The 22,249-nt window shown below is 34.7% G+C and overlaps 1 protein-coding gene across 1 annotated transcript in view; it reads left to right on the plus strand.

The window, feature by feature from the left end:
* The window catches only part of XPR1 (xenotropic and polytropic retrovirus receptor 1), a 242,984-nt gene that overhangs the window by 179,883 nt on the left and 40,852 nt on the right, over nucleotides 1-22,249 (plus strand). The window contains exons 8-11 of the mRNA XM_035010567.1: nucleotides 289-479; nucleotides 689-868; nucleotides 6,624-6,795; nucleotides 7,968-8,162. Coding sequence (XP_034866458.1) covers nucleotides 289-479; nucleotides 689-868; nucleotides 6,624-6,795; nucleotides 7,968-8,162 — 738 coding nt within the window. The remainder of the gene's footprint in view (nucleotides 1-288; nucleotides 480-688; nucleotides 869-6,623; nucleotides 6,796-7,967; nucleotides 8,163-22,249) is intronic.

A 22,249-nucleotide genomic window follows, 5' to 3' on the forward strand; every position in this document is an offset into this window, starting at 1 on the left:
TTCTAAACAATTTCACTGTGATTCTCTGTCATCTAAGAAACTAATGGAACAATGGAATAACTTGCCAAAGTCAAGTTTTGGGAAAATTATTCTGGTGAAATTTTGCAGAGTGAAATGAAAAAGGGAAAGAACCTGGATGCAAGTTTGTTATGCTCTTGAGATGACCTAGGCTTAGGTTTTATTTATTAAAACTTTTTATGTCAAGGAGTGTGTCATTGAGAATTAAGAAAAAAGACAATTATAGGAGACATTATGAATTTTCTAACTAAGCAATTGATATTTTTTCAGCTGTATTTAAACTTGAAACAGATAGAAGTATATGGCCCTTGATAAGAATATATCGGGGTGGCTTTCTTCTGATTGAATTCCTTTTTCTACTGGGCATCAACACATATGGTTGGAGACAGGCTGGAGTGAATCATGTGCTCATCTTCGAACTTAATCCAAGAAGCAATTTGTCTCATCAGCATCTTTTTGAGGTAATCAAAGCAAGACATAAAGTCCCATGAATTTATTTCACATTAGCTATATAGCTGGTTTCGTGGATACTGAAATCCATCTTCTTCTTGAAGAAGGTTATTGACATTATATCTAAACATGTATCCTCCCTTTGTTTTATTAAAGATATTTCTGAGTAATGGAAAAATAAAAATAACAGTTTTCTCTTTGTCTTTCCATCCTTTATCAGATTGCTGGATTCCTTGGGATATTGTGGTGCCTGAGCCTTCTGGCATGCTTCTTTGCTCCAGTTAGTGTCATCCCTACATATGTGTATCCACTTGTCCTTTACGGATTTATGGTTTTCTTTCTTATCAATCCCACCAAAACTTTCTATTATAAGTCACGGTTTTGGCTGCTTAAACTGCTGGTAAGTCCAGAAATTTGTCTACCATTTTTAGAGTGGTATATTGGTCATTAGTTTCCTCCAGGAGGAAACCCAGTGTGCTGTATTGCACAACTCCAGAAAGCGTGGTTCACTTTGTAGTCTGTGTGAGTGGTGCTCTAGAGCCAGGGGTGTAGAATATAGTGTAATTGGTCTACCTTTTATTGTACAGTGAAGTGGCCCTGGGAAAAATATTCATGCATTTTTTTTCCTCTTTAAAAAGAGTATAAAGTCCCCAGCTATTGAAATGAATTTGCAAATTAATAATAATTAATTCATGATCAATTTAAGTACTTTTAAATACAAATCATTTAACCAGCTGTGATAACATGTAGAACTCTTTGAATTTCTTTTTTTTTAGAAGTGGTGAAAGTGTTATTTTCCTCTAAATTGATAGTAGTAGTGAAACATTTTTATTTTACAAAAGATTAGTTCTCTAAAAGCATTTAAGAATATCTTACCAGATTGACAGCTTTAATTTGAGAAACTTTGATTCTTGTTGATAATAAATTCCATTTCTTCTTCCGCTTTACCTAGTTCTTTAATGATCTCAAAATCCTACAGTCGCAGCAATAGGATATAGAATTTCTTGAAAAATAGCTACTGTATTTTTTGTGATAGTTTAAAGATAGCTTGGGGAAGGGACTTCTGCTTACTCCTGAGTTAAACCAGCTCTATTTTCAAAATTAATCGGGAATACTCTCCCGTAATTATTTCTTAGGTTGTGAATGACAACTAACAGTAAAGTGAAAATTAATGATTAAGTTGACTGGACTCTACACATACTTTTAGAATTCTTGTAATTATTGTCTTACTTTTTTTTTCTACCTTAGAAAGTATACTACTGCCTTGACAATTGTAATTTTGACTTCTCTTTCCTTTGATATGACCCTAAGGTTAGCGGAATTTTTTTTTGTTCTTAGCAATACATTCCGTATATCTAGCATTACTTAAATTTTTTAAATCTGAAGATATAAAATATGGCTTTCCTATTAAAAAACATAGTAAGCACACAGGTAAAAAGCCACTTATGTTCTAGAACAGGTTAAGTATGTATAGCAATCAGGAAAAGAAAATGGCCCAGATCTCCTTGATTTTTTTTTTTCCCCAAAGTTGGTTATTATTTATTTGTATTTATTTCTTTCAGTAGGATCTTTATCACAAATTGAGGAATATCCCTCTTTTTCTCCAATTTCATTAAGTATTAATAAATGAAAGAGCAAATCACTCCCATTAAGTATATCACCCGTAGGCCTAACTTTGGGTCTACGTGTGGAACTTAGATCTACAGGAGTATTTTGAAAAGTTTGCAATCACCTTTCATACATTTTGTTATCATTTAGAAAACATGCTTTTTAAAGGATTTTTTTATGATGAAAATTTGAACCAGTTTTTTTGAAATTTATACCAAAAATAAATCATATCCAGTTAGTACAACAATATTAGATTACCTTTTTATTTTGAGAGTCTTTGTCATTTTATTGCTAGATTTTATGGAATTGTAAAACTTGTTTGCATAAAAATGTATTCTTATGGTTATAAGGAAATAACTTTAAGATTATAAATATCTGTTATCTCTCAACTATTGTGAAATCTCTATATTATTTTGAAATGAGGTTCAAAAGACTCCGAAAACTCAGATGTTAATATGGTTTGCATCATTGCAATAACAGAATAATATCATTGTGTACATTGTGTGTAAAGTGAGCATTTCCCCAGTGCATCCTTCTCTGCTTAAATAGTAAGCTACGATTCATGCATGACCAGTCTTATTAGCAGAATGATTCCCCATTGAGTAGACATTTATCAACATATCTGCTGTGTGCTAATAAATAGGACTTATTGATGGAATAGGTTGGCAATGATGATATAATAAGGAATAAAAGAATAGTAAAATGTACCATCAGAAGCAATGAAATGCACAAGGAAGCACTGTGGTTTGTTATATTTGTAATAATAATTGTATACAGGAAAAATGTTATTTATAGAGCATCTTAATATTAATTGACCTATTCACTTATTTTAATTCAAGTCTTACTGAGAAAACTCAACCTGAGACTTATTTCTAGTGAATTAACAAAAATATTTCCACCATAGTTATGTTTGTCTTTTTTAAAAGCCTCATCATAAAGTAAAAGTACATTTCCTTCTTTTTTTTTTCCTTTAATTTTTAGTGGAAAAGAATATATGTCACTTAGCTATGGTGGTAGGCACTGGATGCCATTTATATCCATATTCAAATTTGAATCTATGGAATTTATATGCTATACATCTCCCCCAAAAAGCTAAAAAAAATTTTTATTAGAAATTTATGTTGAAAAAAAAAAGAAATTTATGTTGATACTTACATGTCAAATTAGTACAGTTTTTTTGTATTAATTAGGTCACAAATCTCTGCATATCTGTATTTGCCCTAATTAGAAATTGGGAAACATAAGCAATGGCTCAAATTTTCTAAACAAAAATACGAATTTATTCTTCTAAAAGGCTATTTAAAGTATTTTTTTAGAGATCTGTTGATTTATTTTAGAGAGAGAGAGAAAGAGAGTTGGAGGGGAAGGGGCAGAGGGAGAGAGTCCTAAGCAGAAACTATGCTGAGCACAGAGCGCCCAACATGGGGCTCCATCCCAGGGCCCCAAGATCATGACCTGACCTGAAACCAAGAGTTGGACACTTAACCAACTGAGCCACCCAGGTGCCTCAAAGCTACTTAAAGTTTTTAAATTAAAGTCCTTTCCTATATAATTTGGAAATTGATTTTTCAAATAATTTGTTTTATAGTAAAATGTTTATGCATGTCTCTACTGTGAGAATAGAGATGTATTTTCATATAATGCACTGTTCTGGACATTTTTATTTGCTAATTTATTTCACCGTTTTAATAACCCTGAGGTTGGAGCTGCTATCAATCCACATTTTATAAATGAGGAAACCTAATTTCAGAGGAGTTTAATGCATAGCCAGTAAGTAATGGAGATGGAACATCAGCCCAGGCAGTCTGGTTTCATAATCCTTACTCTTAACCACTGCAGTTGAACAGTGAGACCTGGTAGTGACCTTACCTAAGGTGTTTAACTTTGATATAGTGGTTCAAATTAATTGATTCTTCACAAGCCTCTAAAAGTAAAAATTAACACAGACCTGTACCTCTGAAACAAATAATACATTATATGTTAATAAATAAAAACGTAAATTTAAAAAAATAAATAAAAATAAAAGTAGAAATTAAACTTCATCTCCTTAACTGTTTATCTGCATTAACTTAGAAAATGTTGTTAGCATATATCCTTTGTAATAACTTATTAGTGGCCTTTTTGTGTATGTGGGTAAAATACCAGATATTTTGAATTGTCTCTAGCTTTCTTAACACTGTCACTCAGTGAATCATTATCATTTTAATCAAAATCACAATGTAGAAGTTGGAAGACCTTAGCCAGAATAAGAAAGGAAGAAGGAGAATTCTCACTCAAAAAGGGGAGTTCAGATAAATTTAAGAAGAATTTGACTATGTGTAAATGTCAGGGAGTTCAGTATGATCTGTTAATTTCCTACCCCCCTCACCCCTTAACCTGTCTCTAATTGAGCCAACTTGCTCTCCTTCTTTGTATTTCTAGGATATTTTGTGTATTTATCTGTAATAGCACTTATTACACAGTGCTATCATTATATCTTTAGGTATATATTTGCCCAACCAGACTGTGGGACTTTGAGAGTAGAAACTATGTTTTATTTATCTCTCTACTTCCACAATGACTGACATATAGTAATAATTAATCTTTGTTAAATGCTGAATGACTATAATCATACTGATTCCTTCCTTAGTTGTATTATACCAACATTTACTATTTCCTCCTTTTTTCATCTTTTCTCTTCTGTAAATTTTCCCTTCCAGTTTCTATTTTCATGCCACTCCCTTCCTTTTGTAGTCTCATTTCCCTATCTCTTTTCTTTCTTAGTCCATTCTCCTCCTCTTATGCTCTTATGGAGGTTTTCTGTATTAGCTGGCTTTTGAGGCTGGATTTGGCAGATTGTGAGTGTGATGGTAGTCTGTCTCATGTCAGTGAGAAATTTGCCCTAGGCTATCGTTTTCACAGAAGACCTTGACTAGAGATTGAGTTAGATTTCCTGATCCTTTTGATGTTATATCTTAAGTTATCCTCTTGTTCTGTTTCTTTGAATCTTTAAAGTCCACCCTGCACCTCAGTTTCTTAAAATACTATATAAACTGGTAACCTCTTCATGCATAAATGACTAACATCCCAACCATTAAGCCCTCAGCCCTCCCCCCGCCCCTCCCCCCAAAACTTTATGGTTGCAGACAATATACTTTATCTCTCTGGCTTATTGCACAACTTATTGAAAGAGCAAGAGAATGATTTAAGGAATAAGAGAATAGTAAAATGCACCATCAGAAGCAGTGAAATGCACAAAGAAGCTATGGACTCAAAATATATCAGCTCCAGAAAATATTGCAATGCCCTGCAGATATCTGGTCTAATTTCCAAAACCCTAACCCAGTACCTTTCATAGATAGTTGATGCCCAGGATGGATTCATAATATAGCCATTTATCTCCATCAAATAATAAAGAGAAATGTTTACAGAACAAATAGAAAGAACCAGCCAAGTCTGAGGGAAAAGAGCCATTAGTCTCCCATGCTGAATATGTCTACTAAATGAATATAGCTAGATGGCAAGAGAGCTGTTCATTTAGACTTATTTTCTCAAAACTGCTGCTTTGTGAGAATTCCTTGTTTTAGGAGTTCATTTTTACCTGTTTAAGATAGAAAGGATCTGACAGGGTGAGGATAAAAGCTGCCTTCATTCCATCTTCACTTTCCTCAGGGCCTCTCAAGGCATTCTGCACAATTGGAGCCTGTTTCTGATGATTACATTAGTATCTAAGTCTTCCTCTCTCTGCAGTGCCAGATTTCCCTTTGCAGTGCTAAACAGTCTTCCACAGAATAGGTCAGGATGAGTTTGTTCTAGGTCATCTGTAAAAGGGGGATATGAATAGTATCACGCTCATAGAATTGTTACAGTTAATGGATTATGAAAAATACATCATGAGAAAAATATATAGCATGGATTAGTACTCAGTACATTTAATCTGAATTCATTTAACATTGTTTTTATAACAGTGGGGATATGGGTTGATGATTTTTGTGGCATAATTTCAAGATAAATACCATTATTACCATGGCATTAGTGAAATGAAAGTGACTTTGGTTAGAGAATAGGCAGGCATGCTTCAGGTGATGTACCATTCTTCCCTTCCTCTCCCTATAGGCAAAGAAGAGCTTTGTATTCAGTTACCTAAGCTCTCATCCCAGCTAAGATGGGAGGATATTCCAGAAATTATCATAGCACATGGGTCCCTAGCAGAATTTACCCTAGAGCCTAACACTAGACATCCTCTCTGTGCTTCTGTCTTCTGCCACCCTCTGCTTTCAGCTTCAGCTCTTCCCACCCTCTCTGCTTTCTGTTTTCTAACTATAGCTATGCCTGCCTTCTCTACCCCACTTTAGTTTCCTTTCTTGGTTATCTATTCAACTTATTCCCTTTACTACTAATGCTCAACCTAGCCACTGTTGACAGGTCCCTCCTGGTGTTTGTGATTGGCTCATGGGTTTCCATTTTATCAACTAAAGTAATCGTACTGCCTGGTCAGACACGAGTTAGAGAATTTTAATATGAATTTTCTTGTCTCTGTGTTTTTTGATTTTTTTTCTTTCTCCCAGTTTCGAGTATTTACAGCCCCCTTCCATAAGGTAGGCTTTGCTGATTTCTGGCTGGCCGATCAGCTGAACAGCCTGTCAGTGATATTGATGGACCTGGAATATATGATCTGCTTCTACAGTTTTGAGCTCAAATGGGATGAAAGTGGGGGCCTGTTGCCAAATAATTCAGAAGGTAGGGTATGAATGTGCGTCCATACCTCTAAACTGCCAATGTAAACCAAGAAATATTGGGAATGAGAAATTTAAGATCATGGTGAAAACTCATCCAATAATATTACAAACTTAATTAAATGTACTTGGCACTCTTTTAGCAGTCTCTTTATCTGATATAATTTGGCTCTTAAATTATATGTTATGATTTTAGCCATCCATTTGCCAAGAGATTTGCAACTTATGCTTAAGAGAATTCTAAAACTAAAAAAAAGAAAAAAATTCTAGTACATTGGTAGTTATATCACAAATGCTTTAGTGCCAACAGTTTCCATCACAGTATCGCTTTATAATGAGCAAAAATACTGATTATTTAGAGTTAGATCACATGATTTGAGAAAGTCATTTTAGATTGTTTTTTAATTCTTATTGGGGATCTTGTTTTTTCTTCTGGCTCTTTTTCCCACTCTTAGTGTATGCCAGGAGTTCAAGTTATTAAGGAATTTTGCCTTAATGACAAAGACCAAATTTAGGCAGATTATGTAACAACTGACTAATAAAGTTAATCAAGCCAGCGGCAACACATTTTCATTGATTTGCCAGCAGACCACAACTCTGTTTACAGAACAAATAGAAAGAACCAGCCAAGTCTGAGGGAAAAGTAGCTTGATCGCACTATAATGCATTCTCAGAATTTGAAGAAAAATTAATTTACCAACTCCATTCTTCTCATTTAAAAATATAAACTCTGCTCTTCATTAAAAAAGGGTGGAGTAGAACATGTATAACCCATTGCCATATATTAAGGCAGTTTGGAGTTCATGAAGTTGGCTAGAGTCATCAGTGATATTTGTATGTTTCCCATATGTATTAAATTATGGAACTTTTTTTTCCTTTGATTAGTGTACTCATCTTCTAATTTTCCTATAGTTCTATCACATTCCAAAGAAAGTGATTCAGAACAGGTAGTCTGAAATATGAGAGGGCAGATTTTCCCTGTAGGTTCACCGTGTGTATCTACCTTCTTTCCTTGGCTTATCCTATCACTAAAAAGTTTGAGAATATAATTGTTACAAAGAAGAAAGTGATTCTGAAACATACGCTTCTTGCTTTTATGGGCTTTTGATATAACGAAATGATGTGAACAGGCTATTTTTTTAAATTACAATTTTTTCTTCTTTGAAATCTTCACAGAACCAGAAATTTGCCACAAATATTCATATGGTGTACGGGCCATTGTTCAGTGCATTCCTGCTTGGCTTCGCTTCATCCAGTGCCTGCGCCGATACCGAGACACAAAAAGGGCCTTTCCTCATTTAGTTAATGCTGGGAAATACTCCACAACTTTCTTCACGGTGACGTTTGCAGCCCTTTACAGCACTCACAAAGGTATTCTGTGATTGACTGTGAAGACATTTTTAAAACCCAAAGATTTTTCACTACCTAAATCTGTTTCTTACTCTGGTTACTTTTCCATTTGTCATGCTCTTTTTTTCCATTGGAGTTCCAGTCCCCTTAGTTATACTAGTTTGTTCTTGAACACAATTTTAGTCTCATTCCAGTATTTACTAACAAGTACCACTAAAAAGAGTCAAGGTCATCCAGAATTAGAGGATTTGTGATAATGTGTGAAATCCTGAATTATGTTTAATATGCTCTATCTTAGACACCTTGGGCTTTCATTTGTTTTTTTAGACTTCTTGTTCATTAATGAGGTTGGGAAATGCTAGGTGAAAAAGATTCCCTCCGGCAATCACGTATATTTTTAATCGCTTTCCTTCACCAAGTAGTAAGGATTGTTTCCAGCCCATTTAACTGCAAATTGAGTTCTCTGATCTCTCTAGTTTCTTATCTCCATAGCAACCAGTTATTACTTGAGACTGCTCTTCTGTTGGGAGGAGAAAAAAGCTTTTAGGTTCTGAGCCACATGCAGTCAGTCCTTTTGAATTTTTAACCTTTTTCCAAGAACTGTCAATCAAAGATCTTGCTTTCTTTTACTTTAAAATGCATTCTATCTTTGTCTATTTAAATCAATATCAGCCCACAACTTAGAGGCTGCACCCTCATCTGTGAGTGGTAAAGAAATGTTACTTACTGAAATTATTATAATTATTTTTTAATTGTTAAGTAAATTTTTTTTCAGTGACTTTCTTTAATTGAAACACTGTATTTTAGGAGCCTTAGCTAGTAGCTCCTAGCTACTTATCTAAAGTATGTCTGATGGTCTTGAAAGACTGGGACAGTGGATTTTTGTGAGGCTTGCAATTTGGTCCAGTAGAACACTTTGTAACATACTTCCACTTTTTACAGTAGATTCTGCAGTTACAATAATATTGATAATGCAGCCAATAATTTCATCACTATGTAGGCACTCTTATTAAATGATATAATTTAACTAAGTGCTTCAGTGAAAGAAACACATCCTGAAAGCTCCCGTAACTTTAACTTTTGCTAAGGATTGCTATTCTTTAGTCTGGGCATGCATCATGATTCACAAGGTTGTTACTAGAGAATTTATAAGTCAGGCAACTGATTTGATAATGGTACCTTATGCCTTAACAACCCTTTAGTTTTCTCCCATGGGGCGTAACATGTTTTTTTGGTGGAATATTTAGGATATAACTTATCTTTAACTATACTGATACCATTCAGGATAAAGCTGAAAATCTGAATTCCTCAAATCTGCACTGGTTTCACAGTGGCTCAGTTGTTAAGCGTCTGCCGAAGCTCACGTCATGATCCCAGGGTACTGGGATCGAGCCCCCTATCGGGCTCCCTGCTCCACGGGAGGCCTGCTTCTCCCTCTCCCTCTGCGCCTGCTTGTGTTCCTTCTCTCGCTGTGTCTCTCTCTCTCTCTCAAATAAATAAGTAAAATCTTTAAAAAAAATAAAAAAAATAAACTGAAGAAAGTAAAGAATTAAACATAAACTAAATGAAAAAAGGATTTGTTAGTCATTAGAATCATTCACCTTCTTTGTTTACAGTGAGTATACCAAAAAGCTTGAGTAGAGTAGGACTATAGGATGTTTAATTTCAGATGTTCCTTGTTTAGTTCAGCATGCTCGAGAAACAATTAGGAAAATCAAGATATTGTTAATTTCATTACACATTTGCCAGTGCAGTATTTTTTGTTAAAATGCTTTATCTTATGATATTAAGTGTTTTTCTTTTTCTTTTAAATCTTGGAACTACAGATTACACTCCTCCAGTTTATAGAGAATATCTGCCATATCCCCTAGCTGGAAAACTAGTCAGCCAAATTAGAAAAAGTTTTGACTTAAATTAACATACTTCTATACACCCTTTGTAAACATCTCAATTCTGAGTTAGGTAGGTAGATGAATGGGTAGGCAGGTGCATAGATAGGCAGATAGAATAAGCACGCATTCAGTAAGTATTACTGTGAATAGTCTGTGTATCAGTTGTGCTAGCACTAAAAGCAACAAACAGCATATCATTCTTGCTCTTAAAAATTTACGATCTAGTAAGGGAGTAGGTAAAAAGGCAGTAATTAGTTGCACAACAATTGCAGTTGTGAATATGCATAAAACTTCTGAACTGTATGCTTAGAAGTGGTTAAGATGATAAATTTTATGCTATGTGTTTTTGACCACAATAAAAAAAAAGACATTAAAATAGTGGGTAGAGAAATAAGCAGGGTACCGTAATAGCCTACAGATAGCACAAGTCCCTAACCCAACCCCCAGTAGAGACTTCCCAGAGGTGAGCTATCTTATTGCCTGTGTTAAGGAGAATTCCAGTTATCCCATTATGTGTTTTGCCCTAGGCTGTGTAATTGTGAGTGGTGGGAGTGTTTCTGTTTCTCACTTCTGTTGATCTTCAGCCTGGGGCTTCCAACCCCCGCCCCCCAGACAGAACCGCCCCTTTAAAGTGGAGATTATAGTATATATTCTGTTTACTTCACAAATTTCTTGTTAAGGATTAAATAAGGTATAGAGTACATGGAATCACCTTATAAACTCTAACTTGCTACACAAATGGAATTTATCATTAAATAGAATTTTCTTTGCTGTCTAGAGCTGGTATATGTGTGACTTCCTTTATGGAAAATCTTTTTAAGAGAAGCCCTTATGATCCCTTGGGTGGGGGCGTTGTACTGGACAAGTATCAGTTAGGAATGTGTTTGGCTTTTTGTTCATGTAACACAGATGTTTACTCACTAAACTTGATTCATGTCCCACAGTCAAATTTTTTTTTTAAAGATTTTATTTATTTATTTGACAGAGAGAGACACAGCGAGAGAGGGAACACAAGCAGGGGGAGTGGGAGAGGGAGAAGTAGGCTTTCCGAGGAGCAGGGAGCCCGATGTGGGGCTTGATCCCAGGACCCTGGGATCATGACCTGAGTCTAAGGCAGATGCTTAACGGCTGAGCCACCCAGGTGCCCCCACAGTCACATTTTTAAAAAGCAAGCATTTTTTAGAGGGACCATTGGTTATATATCTTAATCATATCTGTAAAATTAAAAAAAACACACACACTTTGTATTGTTGACATAGTAAATATTTATATCACAATTTTTTTTTTCTTTCCAAAAACCCTAAAACAGGAAAAAATTAAAAAGACAACTCAGGGACAGTTGAGTGATGGTCAGAAGTAGAATTTGATTTCTCTTGTTTTGTTGGACAGTGTTCCAAGAGAAAAGATATCAGAAAACATACACTTTAGAAATAATTCTTGAGGGCACCTGGGTGGCTCAGTCATTAAGCGTCTGCCTTCAGCTCAGGTCATGATCTCAGGGTCCTGGGATCGAGCCCCTCATTGGGCTCCCTGCTCCACGGGAAGCCTGCTTCTCCCTCTCCCACTCACCCTGCTTGTGTTCCCGCTCTCGCTGTGTCTCTCTCTGTCAAATAAATAAAATCTTAAAAAAAAAAAAAAGTTTATAAAAAAAAAATCTGCCTTCATTACCTTAAAAAAAAAAAATCCTTGATCCGAAAAAATAGGGTTTGTATGGTTAATGGGGTAGATATTTTTCTATTGGATTTGTAAGTGTTATGATAAAAGATAAATTTTATGAGAAGGGGAAAGTGTAGAAGATGGTGAGGTAACCTTGTTCAGATTCAGGAATCTGAGTCTTTTCAGAGAACTAGCCTATAAGAGTTACCATAGTAACTGCATTATTGGGGGCATTTTCGAGGTTGTTTCAAAGGTTATGTCTATGCTGCATGATTTGTAAAAAGGAAGCACAAGGGTTACCTCTGTACCTAGAATCATTTTTTTAATGGCAAGGAAGGGGTTTAGACCCATTTTAGGGAGACTAATTATAGTATTTCAGCTAGCCCTTGCTTGTTATAGTAAGAAGGAGACACATTTTAAATATTTCAGTATATTTTACTTTCCATCATTAATTTTAGGCACAAAAGAATTTAGCAGCCAATCTCCATATTTTAAGAATTCACATTTCATTACAAGCCTAAATTTGAAGCCAACTCCTACAAGTTTTTTGTTGGAATTAGGATTGGAGGAGACAGGAAAGTATTTTGAATGTTTTTTGTGTGTCCTTGAGGTTTCTTGGCTTTGGCAAGAAAAAGCCTGTGGGAGGTACAATAATAAAAAAAGCCATTGTGTTATTTCTGACCCGTTGATGGGGAAGGAGAGCACTTTGTTAGATTTTCTGTTTTTCATTTATAGTTTCCAACATTCTAAAATATTCATAAATTCTCAGTGGGTTTTGCTCTTTGCTGTTCTCTAAATCTATAGAAAAAAGCTTATTTTAAAAATACTTAAATGTTTTACCTCAAACTTTTTTATTAGCATTTGCTAACAAGCATTTGCTATTAGACTTTTTAAAATACTTAGAAAATAAGACATATTCTCTGCTCATTTAAAAGCTGAGTTCATTTATGTTTGTTTGCTTTGTTGTTTTCCAGTGCCCTGAGCCCTTCTAGATCCCTTCTTGTTTAACATTCTGTAAGGGGTGTTGTGCCCCCTAATGAGGATTCCTCAGCAGTAGTGCAGTGCCTTCAGTGCAAATAGTCATTCCATTGTTTTGAGTGAGCACACATAGTCCTGAAGAGCTTCCTCTCTGGGGTATGGCCAGTATGTAACTCTGTTTCTACCCTGAATAATAGGCTGCTGTGCCAGAATTTCCAAATTTTAGCCTTGTTATATTATAATAGAAACACTAATAATTTTTAATTCTCTAGGGAAACTTTTGTTTCATTAATTTTTTTTTAAACACATACACAAAAATTTTAAAAACAACTCATTTGGATAAATGCTTTCACTTTTGGCATACTATTAAAAGTAGCTCAAATCTGTAACCCTTTTGAAATTTGATATATTCTACTGTAATTTCTCTAGCCTAACTAATGCAGACAAGAAATAGATTTAAAAAAAAAATTCATTATTTGTCAATATTGGTTTAAATTCTGCTGATGCTAAAATCAAATGTGAGATATTGTTTGCTTCTGATTATTAATTTGACTTTTACAAATATTTTTCAAGAAGCTTTTATCTACTTGGTATTATACTAATTTTAAATGGTTTGATAAATATAAACCAACAATCCCATTTATATTTCATCTTAAATTGCTTTAAAAATATTAATTATAGTTTTGAATAAATTAAATTTCCTTTGTATCTTCTTTGTCATCTTAAAAAAAAACAAAACGCATATCCTTATACCCAGATACCATTTTTTGTTGTCTTTTCTGTAGTCACCTTTGTTTTTCTTAATTGCTCATACAACTGATCCATGTAGTTTGTTAGCATTTCTATATAAATTATATTGCTTTGAAGCACTCATGTACAAAGTTTAAAGTTTAAAAATAATCTGTATATTGCTTAGAAACTGGGAAGGAGGCTCTGTGATGTTTAAAATAAGAAGTTGAACATTATGAATTCAACTTACGGAACAATTTTATCTAGTTGGAAAGGAATTTAAAGACAGTTGCTTGCAAACAGAATTTTTAACTTTCATATCAACTTATTATGTGTAATTTTACATGAGAACATTGGTGGAAAGTATAAACATCAATGAAAATTGTGTCTAGGTATTCTCAGCAGAAAAAGAAAAAATGAGCAGGCAAATGTATTATTGGATATGAATTCTAGCTTTTTTCTTGATTAGTAGATTATATATGAATCTATTTCCTTCAGAGTTTTATAGTATAATACAGTAAGTTTATTAACCAGCTATTGCTACATAATAAGTCACCCCAAAACTCAGTAACTTAAAACAGCAGTAATTTATTCTCAATTATGCATCTGTGGGTCAGCTGGGAATTGGAGGAACTAGGCTGGACTCAGGCGGACAGCACTGTTTTAGGTCACTGTTCTGCTGGGCTTTTGGCTCTTCCATGCGGGTTTGGTTTGAGTCTTCTGTTCTATGTGTTTCATCTTGGGGCCCCAACCAAAGAGGGAGTAGTTACCCCCAAGGAAAACTCTTCACATGGTACTAGCAGAAACAATTCCTATTGCATACACACATTGTAAGCCTCTGCTTGCTTCATATCTGCCAACCTCCTCTTAAACAGGAAGTCCTATGTCCAGGCCCAAAGGAAGTCTGCTCATTCTGAAGCCAAAGCAAATTATTAAACACAACATCAATGGAGTAAGAATCATGAGAGAAGGGTATTGGTGGTGGGGAGGTGGTGAATATTTTTAAACTGTAATCTACCACAACACAAATCAATTTTAACTGATTTTTTAATTGGAAAAGGATATAAACAAACAATTTTACAGAGTAATTAAACATGGCTAATAAACATATGGAAAATGTTCTACTTCACTGATACCAAAATAAATGCAAGGTGAAATATTTAATCAAAGAAGTGATGATGCTTATTGTTATCAAGGATGTAGAGATGAATACTCATTCTGTTCCTAGAGTATAAATTGGTGGTAAGTAATTTGGTAATTCTACCAAGAGTCTTAAAATCATTCATACCTTTTGACCTAGTAACACCCTTTCCATAACTTTTTCCTAAGAAAGTAATAAGAGAGGTGGGTAGAAATGAACTTACATTTACAGTATTATGTAGTAAAAAACTGAAATGATATAATGTCCATGGGAAAATAACATGGTACATGGAATATTATATAGTGGCTTGTCAAAAGTAATGCAAAGCACCTGCAAATAGTAGATGAAGAATAATCATATTATCAAAAGCTAGTATTTATTGAATATTTCTATGGGTCAAACACTCTTTTAAGCATTTAACATGTATTGACTCATTTAATCTTCACAGCAGCCCTATGAGAATTAGAATCAGAGCTGGACAGTAATTAAAGTGGCAAAAGCACATTTTATTCAGGAACTACTGAAGTAGAGGAAAAGAGATCTCAGTAGAGAACTAGGCTCAATTCTGAGTATAGGAACAAACAAATGAGGATTTATAGCCAAGAAGAAGGGTAGGGGTCGGTAGATGAAAAATTACTAAAAGGCAACATCAGGGGTGAGGGAGGATTCTGGTTAAACTGACTGGACAGGATTCTTGCTAAAGGAAGACCAAAATGATTAGATGAAGAGTGGAGGATAAAGAATTTGGTATCTAGAGTGACTTAGTAAGATTCTTGCTACAGCTGGGTGACGTAGACTTGACAAGGATAGACACCAAGTTTGAGGCCTCGAGAGCACTGGAGTTAGGTTAAGGAGAGAGTCTTTGTCAGAGGTGAGCACTTGATCATCATTTTACTGGTGAGGAAATTGAAAACAGAGAGGTTAAGTTACTTGCCAAAGTCATACGTGATGAATATGAATACAAACAGTGTAGCTCCAAAACCAAGTAGGTATTAGGTGGCAAAGCTAGGATTCATACCCAGGTCTTGTGGTTATTTTTTATTCTACCATACTGCCTTCTAAGATTACAGAATGCTCTGAGCTCTTCCCAAAGGTTAAATGTTAAAACTCGTGGTAAACAAAGGCAGAAAGATCAGATAGAGCAGTGTGCTATTCCTACATGTGCCAAATAAATTTATGTTTGAGAACGCACAAAGGTACTTTGAGGGAGAATAACGCAAACAGTTTTGTTAAGAGGGTAGGCTCATTTTTGATCCTTTGGTCCAAATGACCACACTCATGGAAAGCCAAAGACGCTGCCAGGAACTGGCTATTTCACATTAACAGCCACAGGCTTTTATTAGTAGGAGCAATGTGGAGTCAGCCCAAATACGTAAATAATTTCTCTAGAAAATTGAAAGTCATTCTTAAATTAGAGGGAAGCAAGCACTAACATATTAGTTGTTTTGAGTGAGGGAAAATGGTTTGACATGAATAATTTACTTAGAGTTGTATTCTTTGTTAGGGTCTTAAAATTCATTTCTTAAGCAATACCTGAGGTAATTAGGTATTTGTTAAAGCTCACTGACTATTTTCTTAATATATATGGTTAATAAACAAGGAATGTTGCCATCATGCTTCTTAGAATGTAGTGAACAAAATATGAAAATAAAGACTAGTGAGCTAATACTTCGTTTCATTGGTACTTTGGAGTATTAAGATAGGGTTTTCTTGGAAATTTTTAAAGGAATTTTTCTTACATTAAAAGCAGTATTTTCTTCACATATTAAAAAAATAGTGCTGCTACTTTTTAGTAGCAGGGAAAATAAAGCATCTACCTACTATTTAAATATCACATGGATGTGTTGCATTTCTTTGTTTCCTATCATGTGGGATTCTCAGGGGCTGCCTGTAAATATTTTTTGGTTGCTTCTGAATAATAACCTTGGGCATAATTTCTTTTAAAGGCAGAATTGTACTGCTTGCAACTATTTTATCCCTACTCTCCTTAAAGAAAATGAGCATTCACCAAAGTGGAATACTAAAGCCTACCCAATTTCATAGCTGGTGTAGAAAAGACTGAATTCCTGAGGAAAGATGAACTGAAAGTCTAGGATCTGTTGTATTATCTTCCTCTTCCTTCTCAGTTATGAATACACGAACAGTCCATGACTTACCATGGTTCAACTTAATGATGTGAAAAGCGATCCTCATTCATAGAAACCATACTTCACGTTCTGAATTTTGATCTTTTCCCAGGCTAGCGATCTGCAGTAAGATACTCTGATGATGCTGGGCAGTAGCAGCAGCTACAGCTCCGACTGACCACGCAATCACAAGGGTAAATTGACCAACACACTTGGAATCGTTCTGGTTGTCACTTTCAGTGTAGTAGTCAGTTACATGAGATATCCAGCACTGTGTTATAAAATAGGCTTTGTGTTAGATGATTTTGCCCAACTGTAAGCTAATGTAAATGTTCTGAGCACAGTAGACTAGGTGTATTGAATTCATTTTCAACTCATGATGTTTTCAGCTTACCATGGGTTTATTGGGTTGTAACCCCATCATACATCGAGGAAGATCTGTATGACTAAGTATGTTTCCTTCCTCAAGAATGAAAAAAAATGATTTCAACTGATATTTGAAATCAGTTTTTAAAAATCTTTCCTTAAACTTTCTGTTGCAGAAAGTGGAGAAAGTTAAACCACCTTGAGAGATACATCCGACTCTGTTCAATTTAATCAAGTCCTCTGCCAGTAAGGATTTCAAAAAGTACCATCTTAGTGAAAGGCACTATTTTGTCTGAGAGAACATGGGCTTTGGAGCTAGATACACTAAGACTAGGTTAACTTAGCCCCTTACTAATTATGTCACCCTGAGAAAGTAACTCAACTTCTTTGAGTTAGAGGTTAGTAAAATTGAGATAATAATTCCTACCTCATAAATTTATTATGAGAATTAAATTGTGTAAGTATACTATAACTGATGGTAATTGGTTATTGGTATCCTTTCTGTGATCTGTAATGAAAGTGTGAAAAACCTCTCCAGCAAAATATTAGGAAAGGGGTTTTAACTACAGACATGGAAGAATTCAAAATAATTATGAGTAGGTATCTTGATAAAATGGGCAGTTTATTTTTATGAAATTGTAAATTAGCAAAATAAATGCAGGAAAACATATAAAATCTAAATTATAAATTAAGGACAGTTTTCCTTATTCTTTTGGTTCTCATTGAAGTGTCAGGGCAAAATGTTTTCACAAGTGAAACCTTTCAAACCTTCAAGGAACAGATAGTTTGTGCCATTTAAAACTGTTTCAAAACTTAAAGAAAGTATCTTTTTTCTCTTTTAAAAACCAGCATAGGGGCGCATGGGTGGTTCAGTCATTAAGTGTCTGCCTTCGGCTCAGGTCATGATCCCAGGGTCCTGGGATCGAGCCCCGCATCGGGCTCCCTGCTCAGCAGGGAGCCTGCTTCTCCCTCTCCCTCTGTCTGCTGTTCCCCCTACTTGTGCTCTCTCTCTCTCTCTCTCTCTCTCTCTCTTTCTGTCAAATAAATAAATAAATAAAATCTTTTAAAAAACAGCGTAATTCAGAGAAAGATATTCCTTAGTAAAACTATGACCCAGTTTTACATATGAACATACCAGAAAAATTCCTAATAAAACATTAGGAGCTAGAACCCACCAGAATGTTAAAAGTGTAATATACCATGACTAAGATATTTTAGGGATATTTTACCATATCACTGTACTGGAGGAGAAAAGCCATGTGATCATCTCACTAAATGCCAGAGACATTGACTAATTAAAAAAATATATATATATATATGTAAGGTTACATCTTAAATACAGCAAGTACTATATTTTTATACACACACACACACCTATCATGACTAAAGGTGAAATATTAGAGACATTCTCATTAAAATCTGGACTAACATAGGGTATCTGCCATCATCACTATTATTTAAGATTCTTCAGACCATTACTCTTATGTAAGAAAATGTAAAGAAAGTAAGAATATTAAAAATTTTAAAAGCATGAATAAAAGTATATCAGCATTTATAAATAATATGATTGTCCAGTGCTCTCACTTTATTTGCCTTTTTATGAAATTCTTATGGTGAATGTGCAATTTTTTATGAACAGGAAAACAGTTATTTTCATTTAAAAAATTAAAAGGGTGTTGGCCTTGACTATGTTTCTAAAGCTCTTTTTTGGCCTCTTATATTCTGTTACTCTAACAGAGCTATTTGCCAGTATGTAGCTTCTTGGCACTCATGATTTCATTTAGAATCTGATATCAACCTTGTAAGAAAGTAAACTGATTGATTGATTGATTTTTAAGTCAGGAAGGTTAAATTGCCTGCCCCAGGTCACATGGCAGTAGGTAGCAAAACAAGAATACTCAGTCTTTGAATCCATTCCTTTTTACACTCTAAAAAGTTATATTTTCCAACAAGGTGCAAGATGTGATGCAATGATTCTCAAGCTTTGGTATGTATATGAATCACCATGGATTATTACTTAAAAACACTTAATTCTTGGGCCCACCTTCAGTCTGATTCAGTAGGAATAGGGTGATGACCCAGAAGTTTGCCTTTTTACATGTGCCTCATGATGCTCCTACTGACCACACGTAAGTAAATTGTAGAATGTAAAGAATGGAGATTTCAAATGGATGTGGTGTTGAGCAAATATGGAAACTACTGAGTTTGGGTACTGCTTCCTCCTACTGTACTCTTTGTAAGATCTTAGACAGCCAAGCAATGAATGGTAGGGAAGCATAGAACATTTTGAATGAGAGCATGGGCTTTAAATTATAGCACCTTGAACATGTTACCTGATAATAACAGTCCCCACTTCATAAGAAGGTTCTAAGGAAATAGGTGTAAAGTGCCTTAGGGAGAAATGAGAATGCAGGGCAGAGACAGACTAAAAGTGTTACTCTAATGGTAGTCTGAACAACAAAAAAACACTCAAGAAAGAAGTACCAAGAGTTCTTTACTGACAAAAAGATTTTATGTTTTCCCCATCCGCTTTTATTCTGCTTCAAGTCATTAGAGACTATTTAAACTTTTTGTCTTTAATTAAATCTCAAAGTGTATTGATCAATCGGATGAGATGGTTCCTAAATTAAATATTTGAATAGATGTTTCAGAAGTACTGGTAAAGTTTGAAATAATACAGATTTTACTCCTAACATCTAATTTGAAAAAGGTATCAAATGAAGGTTTCTATAAAAAGGCATTACAGTCTTGGACTGTTTCACTCTGAGACTAAGAATTGTTTCAGATGGCATTTTTAGATCTGATATGTTAAACTAGTATAGAATGTTGGCAAGTTGTGTGAAAAATGTTGGAAAAGATTTTGGCATTCCCTCTCTATGCATTGCCTCCTATTATATATATCCTCACTTCTTTTTAGATCTGTTAATTAGTCATAATGTGGAATATATATTGTTATTATTTTTTACATTTCTAGATTACATTTTTGTGATCCATATTTATTTTTTTGTTCAGCTCTAATTATTGTACCCATCTATTATGGCTGCTGAAATCTTATCCAATCTTATTTCCATTTTTAATTGACTATAATTTTAGCTTGTGTTTATGACTTAATTTTTTTTTCAGTTCAATTAAGAAAAAAGTTCCTACCCATATGAATGTACTACCTTAAGCTTTCTTACAACTTCAGAAAATAAGCACCTGAGATATTGTCAAAAGTTTATAGGATCCTTCTATTTCTTTGTAAAGTGATTATGGTAGATAGCATTCCATTTAGTTAAATGAAACTGTGTCTCTTTGCAAGAGAAAAGGCAGAAACACATAACTAAAGATTTTTTAAAAATTCAATTTAATTAATATTTACTGTATTATTAGTTTCAGAGGTAGAATTTAGTGATTCATCAGTTGCATACAATACCCAGTGCTCATTACTCCAAGAGCCCTCTTTAATGCCCATCACCCAGTTACCCCATCCCCCCCACCTCCCCTGTAGCAACCTTCAGTTTGTTTCCTGTAGTTAAGAGTCTCTTATAAGGGTTTGTCTCCCTTTCTGTTTTCATCTTCTTTTATTTTTCCTTCCCTTCCCCTATGTTCATCTGTTTTGTTTCTTAAATTCCACATCTGAGTAAAATAATATGGTATTTGTCTTTCTCTGACTGACTTATTTTGCTTAGCATAATACCCTCTAGTTCTATCCATGTCATTGCAAATGGCAAGATTTTGTTCTTTTTGATGGCTGAGTAATACTCCATGAAACACATACTTTTATCCACTCCAAATTATTGTTATCTGGTGGTATTACTAAAGGAGTTGGGAAAGGCAGCAAGCAATCTTTAATAATCACTGAAGAGATGATTTTATTATTGATGAGCCTGTAAATAAGAATTTTACAGGGGCGCCTGGGTGGCTCAGTCGGGTAAGCATCTGCCTTCAGCTCAGATCATGATTGCAGGGTCCTGGGATCGAGCCCTACATCGGGCTCCCTGCTCAACGGGGACCCTGCTTCTCCCTCTCCTCTGCTGCTCCCCCTACTTGTGCTTGCTCTCTCTCTCAAATAAATAAATAAAATCCTTTTTAAAAAAACTTTACGAATAGTAAATTGAATATAAATGCAATTTAGTAATTGAGTTGCCTTCTTGATTACTTCTGTCACATCTGTTTTATTCAACAAACATTTACAAAACACCTAGAGAGTGTTAGTCTGTGTTTGATGCTAGGAATGTATAGATGAGCACAACATACCTTGCCTTTAAGACATTCTCTTGGAGCTCCCAGTTTAATAAGGGAGAACAAAATAGAACATAAAAATGTAGTAATACTGTATTATCAGTACTGAGTAACATGCTGAGGTGGTTCAGAAAAGGGATTGGTTAACTCAGGGTTTTGAGGAACAGCCAATTTTATTTTTTTTTAATTAAACTTTTTATTTTGAGATAATTGTAGATTCTCATGTAGTCGTTAGAAATAATGGAGATCCCATATACCCTTCAAAGGTTCTCTAATGGTAACATATTACACAAGTATAGTTTAATATCACAGCCAGGATATTGCCGTTGGTACAGTCTAGTACAGAAGGTTTCCATCACCATAAGGATCCCTCATGTTACCTTTTTATATCATACTGTCTTCCTTCCTGCCCACACTTTCTCCCTAGCCCCTGCCAATCATTAATATGTTCTCCATTTAATAATATTATTTCAAGAATGTTATATAAATGCGATCATATAATTCTGTAACCTTTTGAGATCTACTTTTTTCATTTAGCATTAATTCTCTGGAGATTGATCCAGGTTGTTGCATGAATCAAATTTGTCCCTTTTTATTGCTAAGTAGTATTCCAAGTTCAGACTGTTACGAAGATAGCTGCTATAAACATTCATATACAGGTTTTTGATGAACATAAATTGTCATATCTCTGCGATAAATCCCCAAGAGTGCAATTGCTGGTTAGTGTGGTAGCTGCATGTTTAGTTTTTTTTATAAAAACTGCCGAACTATTTTCACAGTGGTTGTACCATTTTACATTCTTATCAGCAATGTATGAGTGGTCTGGTTTCTCCGTATCCTTGCCAGCCTTTGATGATGTCACTTTTTAAAATTTTAGCCATTCTGATAGGTATGTAGTGATATCTAACTGTGGTTTTAATTCTGTGGAACATCTTTTCATATGCTTATTTGCCTTCTGTATATCCTCTTCAGTAAGATGTCTTTCATGTCTTTTGC

This window comes from Mirounga leonina, unplaced genomic scaffold, assembly GCF_011800145.1.
Source record: "Mirounga leonina isolate KUSES-001 unplaced genomic scaffold, KU_Mleo_1.0 Mir_154, whole genome shotgun sequence".
NCBI classification, from domain to species: Eukaryota; Metazoa; Chordata; class Mammalia; order Carnivora; family Phocidae; genus Mirounga; species Mirounga leonina.